Source organism: Ascaphus truei (assembly GCF_040206685.1).
Source record: "Ascaphus truei isolate aAscTru1 chromosome 20 unlocalized genomic scaffold, aAscTru1.hap1 SUPER_20_unloc_4, whole genome shotgun sequence".
NCBI lineage: Eukaryota > Metazoa > Chordata > Amphibia > Anura > Ascaphidae > Ascaphus > Ascaphus truei.
Genome location: NW_027453860.1, coordinates 730,232 through 740,595, shown reverse-complemented (window position 1 = coordinate 740,595; position 10,364 = coordinate 730,232). Strand labels below are relative to the sequence as shown.

Below are 10,364 nucleotides of genomic sequence, written 5' to 3'. Positions count from 1 at the left end.
AGTAATTACATGGGGTGGGGCAGTAATTACATGGGTGGGGAAGTAATTACATGGGTGGGGCAGTAATTACATGGGTGGGGCAGTAATTACATGGGTGGGGCAGTAATTACATGGGTGGGGCAGTAATTACATGGGTGGGGCAGTAATTACAGGGGTGGGGCAGTAATTACAGGGGTGAGGCCGTAATTACATGGGTGGGGCAGTAATTACATGGTGGGGCAGTAATTACATGGGTGGGGCAGTAATTACATGGGTGGGGCAGTAATTACAGGGGTGGGGCAGTAATTACATGGGTGGGGCAGTTATTACATGGGTGGGGCAGTAATTACATGGGTGGGGCAGTAATTACATGGGTGGGGCAGTAATTACATGGTGGGGCAGTAATTACATGGGTGGGGCAGTAATTACATGGGTGGGGCAGTAATTACATGGGTGGGGCAGTTATTACATGGGTGGGGCAGTAATTACAGGGGTGGGGCAGTAATTACATGGGTGGGTCAGTAATTACATGGTGGGGCAGTAATTACATGGTTGGGCAGTAATGGCCTTTCTGTGAGTGGGGTTTTCCTGTGTTTTTTCTCTCCAGGTGACCACAGCGTTAGGTACAAAATGCTTCGCCTGTCGCTCAGCCGCAGAGAGAGACAAGTGGATCGAAAACCTGCAGAGAGCCGTCAAACCCAACAAGGTAAATGCTGAGATCAGGCCCAGCAAAGCAGTGTGAAGCTGTGTTACACTGTATAGAGCTGTGTCATATTGTATAGAGCTGTGTTATATTGTATAGAGCTGTGTTATACTGTATAGTGCTGTGTTATATTGTATAGAGCTGTGTTATATTGTATAGAGCTGTGTTATACTGTATAGAGCTGTGTTATACTGTATAGTGCTGTGTTATATTGTATAGAGCTGTGTTATATTGTATAGAGCTGTGTTATACTGTATAGAGCTGTGTTATACTGTATAGAGCGGTGTTATTCTGTATAGAGCTGTGTTATAGTGTATAGAGCTGTGTTATAGTGTATAGAGCTGTGTTATACTGTATAGAGCTGTGTTATACTGTATAGAGCTGTGTTATAGTGTATAGAGCTGTGTTATAGTGTATAGAGCTGTGTTACACTGTACAGAGCTGTGTTATACTGTATAGAGCTGTGTTATACTGTATAGAGCTGTGTTACTCTGTATAGAGCTGTGTTATACTGTATAGAGCTATGTTATAATGTATAGAGCTGTGTTATAGTGTATAGAGCTGTGTTATAGTGTATAGAGCTGTGTTATAGTGTATAGAGCTGTGTTATACTGTATAGAGCTGTGTTATACTGTATAGAGCTGTGTTATACTGTATAGAGCTGTGTATAGAATTGTGTTATACTGTATAGAGCTGTGTTATAATGTATAGAGCTGTGTTACACTGTATAGTGCTGTGTTATACTGTATAGAGCTGTGTTATACTGTATAGAGCTGTGTTATACTGTATAGTGCTGTGTTATACTGTATAGAGCTATGTTACACTGTATAGAGCTGTGTTATATTGTATAGAGCTGTGTTATATTGTATAGAGCTGTGTTATAGTGTATATAGCTGTATTATACTGTATAGAGCTGTGTTAATCTGTATAGTGCTGTGTTATACTGTTTAGAGCTGTGTTACACTGTATAGAGCTGTGTTATATTGTATAGAGCTGTGTTATATTGTATAGAGCTGTGTTATACTGTATAGAGCTGTGTTATAGTGTATAGAGCTGTGTTCGATTGTATAGAGTTGTGTTATACTTTATAGAGCTGTGTTATACTGTATAGACCTGTGTTATTGTGTATAGAGCTGTGATATAGTGTATAGAGCTGTGTTACAGTGTATAGAGCTGTGTTATAGTGTATAGAGCTGTGCTATTCTGTATAGAGCTGTGTTATAGTGTATAGAGCTGTGTTATACTGTATAGAGCTGTGTTATACTGTTTAGAGCTGTGTTATACTGTATAGAGCTGTGTTATACTGTATAGAGCTGTGTTATAGTGTATAGAGCTGTGTTATACTGTATAGAGCTGTGTTATAGTGTATAGAGCTGTGTTATACTGTATAGAGCTGTGTTATACTGTTTAGAGCTGTGTTATACTGTATAGAGCTGTGTTACACTGTATAGAGCTGTGTTATATTGTATAGAGCTGTGTTATATTGTATAGAGCTGTGTTATAGTGTATAGAGCTGTGTTATACTGTATAGAGCTGTGTTATAGTGTATAGAGCTGTGTTATAGTGTATAGAGCTGTGCTATTCTGTATAGAGCTGTGTTATAGTGTATAGAGCTGTGTTATACTGTATAGAGCTGTGTTATTCTGTATAGGGCTGTGTTATACTGTATAGAGCTGTGTTACACTGTGTAGTGCTGTGTTATACTGTATAGAGCTGTGTTATAGTGTATAGAGCTGTGTTATTCTGTATAGAGCTGTGTTATACTGTATAGAGCTATGTTATACTGTATATAGCTGTGTTATTCTGTATAGAGATGTGTTATACTGTATAGTGCTGTATTATAGTGTATAGAGCTGTGTTATACTGTATAGAGCTGTGTTATACTGTATAGACCTGTGTTATAGTGTATAGAGCTGTGTTATAGTGTATAGAGCTGTGTTATACTTTATAGAGCTGTGTTATACTGTATAGACCTGTGTTATAGTGTATAGAGCTGTGTTATACTTTATAGAGCTGTGTTATACTGTATAGACCTGTGTTATAGTGTATAGAGCTGTGTTATAGTGTTTAGAGCTGTGTTATACTTTATAGAGCTGTGTTATACTGTATAGACCTGTGTTATAGTGTATAGAGCTGTGTTATATTGCATAGAGCTGTGTTATACTTTATAGAGCTGTGTTATACTGTATAGACCTGTGTTATAGTGTATAGAGCTGTGTTATAGTGTATAGAGCTGTGTTATAGTGTATAGAGCTGTGTTATAGTGTATAGAGCTGTGTTATACTGTATAGAGCTGTGTTATACTGTATAGAGCTGTGTTATACTGTATAGAGCTGTGTATAGAACTGTGTTATACGGTATAGAGCTGTGTTATAATGTATAGAGCTGTGTTACACTGTATAGTGCTGTGTTATACTGTATAGAGCTGTGTTATACTGTATAGAGCTGTGTTATACTGTATAGTGCTGTGTTATACTGTATAGAGCTGTGTTATAGTGTATAGAGCTGTGTTATAGTGTATAGAGCTGTGCTATTCTGTATAGAGCTGTGTTATAGTGTATAGACTTGTGTTATACTGTATAGAGCTGTGTTATACTGTATAGAGCTGTGTTATACTGTATAGAGCTGTGTTATACTGTATAGAGCTGTGTATAGAACTGTGTTATACTGTATAGAGCTGTGTTATAATGTATAGAGCTGTGTTACACTGTATAGTGCTGTGTTATACTGTATAGAGCTGTGTTATACTGTATAGAGCTGTGTTATACTGTATAGTGCTGTGTTATACTGTATATAGCTGTGTTATAGTGTATAGAGCTGTGTTATAGTGTATAGAGCTGTGTTATACTGTATAGAGCTGTGTTATACTGTATAGAGCTGTGTTATACAGTATAGAGCTGTGTTATACTGTATAGAGCTGTGTATAGAACTGTGTTATACTGTATAGAGCTGTGTTATAATGTATAGAGCTGTGTTACACTGTATAGTGCTGTGTTATACTGTATAGAGCTGTTGTATACTGTATAGAGCTGTGTTATACTGTATAGTGCTGTGTTATACTGTATAGAGCTATGTTACACTGTATAGAGCTGTGTTATATTGTATAGAGCTGTGTTATATTGTATAGAGCTGTGTTATAGTGTATAGAGCTGTGTTATACTGTATAGAGCTGTGTTATACTGTATAGAGCTGTGTATAGAACTGTGTTATACGGTATAGAGCTGTGTTATAATGTATAGAGCTGTGTTACACTGTATAGTGCTGTGTTATACTGTATAGAGCTGTGTTATACTGTATAGAGCTGTGTTATACTGTATAGTGCTGTGTTATACTGTATAGAGCTGTGTTATAGTGTATAGAGCTGTGTTATAGTGTATAGAGCTGTGCTATTCTGTATAGAGCTGTGTTATAGTGTATAGACTTGTGTTATACTGTATAGAGCTGTGTTATACTGTATAGAGCTGTGTATAGAACTGTGTTATACTGTATAGAGCTGTGTTATAATGTATAGAGCTGTGTTACACTGTATAGTGCTGTGTTATACTGTATAGAGCTGTGTTATACTGTATAGAGCTGTGTTATACTGTATAGTGCTGTGTTATACTGTATATAGCTGTGTTATAGTGTATAGAGCTGTGTTATAGTGTATAGAGCTGTGTTATACTGTATAGAGCTGTGTTATACTGTATAGAGCTGTGTTATACAGTATAGAGCTGTGTTATACTGTATAGAGCTGTGTATAGAACTGTGTTATACTGTATAGAGCTGTGTTATAATGTATAGAGCTGTGTTACACTGTATAGTGCTGTGTTATACTGTATAGAGCTGTTGTATACTGTATAGAGCTGTGTTATACTGTATAGTGCTGTGTTATACTGTATAGAGCTATGTTACACTGTATAGAGCTGTGTTATATTGTATAGAGCTGTGTTATATTGTATAGAGCTGTGTTATAGTGTATAGAGCTGTGTTATACTGTATAGAGCTGTGTTATTCTGTATAGTGCTGTATTATACTGTATAGAGCTGTGTTACACTATATAGAGCTGTGTTATATTGTATAGAGCTGTGTTAATCTGTATAGTGCTGTGTTATACTGTATAGAGCTGTGTTACACTGTATAGAGCTGTGTTACATTGTATAGAGCTGTGTTATATTGTATAGAGCTGTGTTATACTGTATATAGCTGTATTATACTGTATAGAGCTGTGTTATACTGTATAGAGCTGTGTTATAGTGTATAGAGCTGTGTTATATTGTATAGAGCTGTTTTATACTTTATAGAGCTGTGTTATACTGTATAGACCTGTGTTATAGTGTATAGAGCTGTGTTATAGTGTATAGAGCTGTGTTATAGTGTATAGAGCTGTGTTATAGTGTATAGAGCTGTGCTATTCTGTATAGAGCTGTGTTATAGTGTATAGAGCTGTGTTATACTGTATAGAGCTGTGTTATACTGTTTAGAGCTGTGTTATACTGTATAGAGCTGTGTTATACTGTATAGAGCTGTGTTATAGTGTATAGAGCTGTGTTATACTGTATAGAGCTGTGTTATAGTGTATAGAGCTGTGTTATACTGTATAGAGCAGTGTTATACTGTTTAGAGCTGTGTTATACTGTATAGAGCTGTGTTACACTGTATAGAGCTGTGTTATATTGTATAGAGCTGTGTTATATTGTATAGAGCTGTGTTATAGTGTATAGAGCTGTATTATACTGTATAGAGCTGTGTTATACTGTATAGAGCTGTGTTACACTGTATAGAGCTGTGTTATACTGTATAGAGCTGTGTTATTCTGTATAGTGCTGTGTTATACTGTATAGAGCTGTGTTACACTGTATAGAGCTGTGTTACACTGTATAGAGCTGTGTTATATTGTATAGAGCTGTGTTATTCTGTATAGTGCTGTGTTATACTGTATAGAGCTGTGTTACACTGTATAGAGCTGTGTTATATTGTATAGAGCTGTGTTATATTGTATAGAGCTGTGTTATTCTGTATAGAGCTGTGTTATACTGTATAGAGCTGTGTTATTCTGTATAGAGCTGTGTTATACTGAATAGAGCTGTGTTATATTGTATAGAGCTGTGTTATACTGTATAGAGCTGTGTTATACTGTATAGAGCTGTGTTATACTGTATTTAGCTGTGTTATACTGTATAGAGCTGTGTTATACTGTATAGAGCTGTGTTATACTGTATAGAGCTGTGTTATACTGTATAGAGCTGTGTTATACTGTATAGAGCTGTGTTATTCTGTATAGAGCTGTGTTATACTGTATAGAGCTGTGTTATACTGTATTTAGCTGTGTTATACTGTATAGAGCTGTGTTATACTGTATAGAGCTGTGTTATACTGTATAGAGCTGTGTTATACTGTATAAAGCTGTGTTATACTGTATAGAGCTGTGTTATAATGTATAGAACTGTCCCTCCTAAGTTCTCCTTTACGAACGTGACTATGACAGAGGCTTATCTTGTTTCTCTCTGTTTCCCTGTGTCTCTTTCTCTCCTCTCAGGATAACAGCCGTCGTGTGGATAATGTCCTAAAGCTCTGGATCATCGAAGCTCGAGACCTCCCTCCCAAGAAGCGCTATTACTGCGAGCTTTGTCTGGATGACATTTTGTACGCCCGAACTACCAGCAAAGCACGGGGCGAGACAGTCTTCTGGGGCGAGCACTTTGAGTTCAACAACTTGCCGGCTGTTCGCAACGTGCGCCTACACCTGTACAAGGACACGGACAAGAAGCGGCGCAAGGAGAAGAGCAACTATGTGGGCATGGTCAACGTGCCCATCGCTAGCATCAGCGGGCGCCACTTTGTGGAGCAGTGGTACCCGGTTAGCCAGCCTACGTCCTACAAGGGGAAGAGCAGCTGTCCCTCCATCCGCCTGAAATCGCGATACCAAACCATGAGTATCCTCCCCATGGAGCTGTACAAGGAGTTTGCCGAGTACGTCACCAACAACTACCGCATGTTGTGCGCCGTGCTGGAGCCGGTGCTGAGCGTGAAGAGCAAGGAGGAGGTGGCCTGTGCGCTGGTGCATATACTTCAGAGCACTGGGAAGGCCAAGGTAAAAATATCTATACTGTGTGTGTGTATAGCGACAGATACAGAGAGCGTATGTACTGCAGAGCTCCTGGCAGGGCAATGTATAGATATATAGGTGTGGCTGCGCTGGTGCATATACTTCAGAGCACTGGGAAGGCCAAGGTAAAAATATCTATACTGTGTGTGTGTATAGCGACAGATACAGAGAGCGTATGTACTGCAGAACTCCTGGCAGGGCAAGGTATAGATATATAGGTGTGGCTGCGCTGGTGCATATACTTCAGAGCACTGGGAAGGCCAAGGTATAAATATCTATACTGTGTGTGTGTATAGCGACAGATACAGAGAGCGTATGTACTGCAGAGCTCCTGGCAGGGCAATGTATAGATATATAGGTGTGGCTGCGCTGGTGCATATACTTCAGAGCACTGGGAAGGCCAAGGTATAAATATCTATACTGTGTGTGTGTATAGCGACAGATACAGAGAGCGTATGTACTGCAGAGCTCCTGGCAGGGCAATGTATAGATATATAGGTGTGGCTGCGCTGGTGCATATACTTCAGAGCACTGGGAAGGCCAAGGTAAAAATATCTATACTGTGTGTGTGTGTAGCGACAGATACAGAGAGCGTATGTACTGCAGAGCTCCTGGCAGGGCAATGTATAGATATATAGGTGTGGCTGCGCTGGTGCATATACTTCAGAGCACTGGGAAGGCCAAGGTATAAATATCTATACTGTGTGTGTATATAGCGACAGATACAGAGAGCGTATGTACTGCAGAGCTCCTGGCAGGGCAAGGTATAGATATATAGGTGTGGCTGCGCTGGTGCATATACTTCAGAGCACTGGGAAGGCCAAGGTATAAATATCTATACTGTGTGTGTATATAGCGACAGATACAGAGAGCGTATGTACTGCAGAGCTCCTGGCAGGGCAAGGTATAGATATATAGGTGTGGCTGCGCTGGTGCATATACTTCAGAGCACTGGGAAGGCCAAGGTATAAATATCTATACTGTGTGTGTATAGCGACAGATACAGAGAGCGTATGTACTGCAGAGCTCCTGGCAGGGCAATGTATAGATATATAGGTGTGGCTGCGCTGGTGCATATACTTCAGAGCACTGGGAAGGCCAAGGTATAAATATCTATACTGTGTGTGTGTATAGCGACAGATACAGAGAGCGTATGTACTGCAGAGCTCCTGGCAGGGCAATGTATAGATATATAGGTGTGGCTGCGCTGGTGCATATACTTCAGAGCACTGGGAAGGCCAAGGTAAAAATATCTATACTGTGTGTGTGTATAGCGACAGATACAGAGAGCGTATGTACTGCAGAGCTCCTGGCAGGGCAAGGTATAGATATATAGGTGTGGCTGCGCTGGTGCATATACTTCAGAGCACTGGGAAGGCCAAGGTATAAATATCTATACTGTGTGTGTATATAGCGACAGATACAGAGAGCGTATGTACTGCAGAACTCCTGGCAGGGCAATGTATAGATATATAGGTGTGGCTGCGCTGGTGCATATACTTCAGAGCACTGGGAAGGCCAAGGTATAAATATCTATACTGTGTGTGTATAGCGACAGATACAGAGAGCGTATGTACTGCAGAGCTCCTGGCAGGGCAAGGTATAGATATATAGGTGTGGCTGCGCTGGTGCATATACTTCAGAGCACTGGGAAGGCCAAGGTATAAATATCTATACTGTGTGTGTATATAGCGACAGATACAGAGAGCGTATGTACTGCAGAACTCCTGGCAGGGCAATGTATAGATATATAGGTGTGGCTGCGCTGGTGCATATACTTCAGAGCACTGGGAAGGCCAAGGTATAAATATCTATACTGTGTGTGTATATAGCGACAGATACAGAGAGCGTATGTACTGCAGAACTCCTGGCAGGGCAATGTATAGATATATAGGTGTGGCTGCGCTGGTGCATATACTTCAGAGCACTGGGAAGGCCAAGGTATAAATATCTATACTGTGTGTGTGTATAGCGACAGATACAGAGAGCGTATGTACTGCAGAGCTCCTGGCTGGGCAATGTATAGATATATAGGTGTGGCTGCGCTGGTGCATATACTTCAGAGCACTGGGAAGGCCAAGGTATAAATATCTATACTGTGTGTGTGTATAGCGACAGATACAGAGAGCGTATGTACTGCAGAGCTCCTGGCTGGGCAATGTATAGATATATAGGTGTGGCTGCGCTGGTGCATATACTTCAGAGCACTGGGAAGGCCAAGGTATAAATATCTATACTGTGTGTGTGTATAGCGACAGATACAGAGAGCGTATGTACTGCAGAGCTCCTGGCAGGGCAATGTATAGATCCAGATATATAGGTGTGGTTGCGCTGGTGGTAATTTGCCTGGTCTCCAAGCGTGGGTTAATTCTGCTGCTCCCACCCACTCCCGTGATCCAACGGGACGAGTGCACCATATAACATATAACAGAAAGGGGCGCAAGAAAAACCCAGAATCAATGTAATGATAAGGCACTTTATGGATTCAATATTAAAAAGGATGTGTTAACAGCACTTGATATATCAAGGCTAATTTGCAAAAACGGCACCTATCCCACTTAACCCCTTCATTAAGATTAAACTAATTACCTCGGCAGTTGAAGCTATTTGCACCAAACCGGTCCCGGTTGGAGAGTCTGATGTCCGTCAGTAACAGATTCCCCTGGGCTAGCCGCGGAGGTGACGCGGTGCGCCTGCTGCTGTGTAAGGGAAGGGGGGAATCACCGCTGTGTCCTGCGTCTGACCTCACACGTCACCGCTGTGTCCTGCGTCTGACCTCACACGTCACCGCTGTATCCTGCGTCTGACCTCACACATCACCGCTGTGTCCTGCGTCTGACCTCACACGTCACCGCTGTGTCCTGCGTCTGACCTCACACGTCACCGCTGTATCCTGCGTCTGACCTCACACGTCACCCCTGTGTCCTGCGTCTGACCTCACACGTCACCGCTGTGTCCTGCGTCTGACCTCACACGTCACCGCTATGTCCTGCGTCTGACCTCACACGTCACCGCTGTGTCCTGCGTCTGACCTCACACGTCACTGCTGTGTCCTGCGTCTGACCTCACACGTCACCGCTGTGTCCTGCGTCTGACCTCACACGTCACCGCTGTGTCCTGCGTCTGACCTCACACGTCACCACTGTGTCCTGCGTCTGACCTCACACGTCACCGCTGTATCCTGCGTCTGACCTCACACGTCACCGCTGTGTCCTGCGTCTGACCTCACACGTCACCGCTGTGTCCTGCGTCTGACCTCACACGTCACCGCTGTATCCTGCGTCTGACCTCACACGTCACCGCTGTGTCCTGCGTCTGACCTCACACGTCACCGCTGTGTCCTGCGTCTGACCTCACACGTCACCGCTGTATCCTGCGTCTGACCTCACACGTCACCGCTGTGTCCTGCGTCTGACCTCACACGTCACCGCTGTGTCCTGCGTCTGACCTCACACGTCACCGCTGTGTCCTGCGTCTGACCTCACACGTCACCGCTGTGTCCTGCGTCTGACCTCACACGTCACCGCTGTGTCCTGCGTCTGACCTCACACGTCACCGCTGTGTCCTGCGTCTGACCTCACACATCACCGCTGT

General features: G+C 42.2%; 1 protein-coding gene across 1 annotated transcript in view; it reads left to right on the top strand.

Moving 5' to 3' along the window:
* Positions 1 to 586: 586 nt before the first annotated feature.
* The window catches only part of SYNGAP1 (synaptic Ras GTPase activating protein 1), a gene marked incomplete at its 5' end in the record, with an annotated part of 710,344 nt that continues 700,566 nt past the window's right edge, over positions 587 to 10,364 (top strand). The window contains 2 exons of the mRNA XM_075580961.1: positions 587 to 685; positions 6,201 to 6,755. Of these exons, the coding sequence (XP_075437076.1) occupies positions 587 to 685; positions 6,201 to 6,755 (654 nt within the window). The remainder of the gene's footprint in view (positions 686 to 6,200; positions 6,756 to 10,364) is intronic.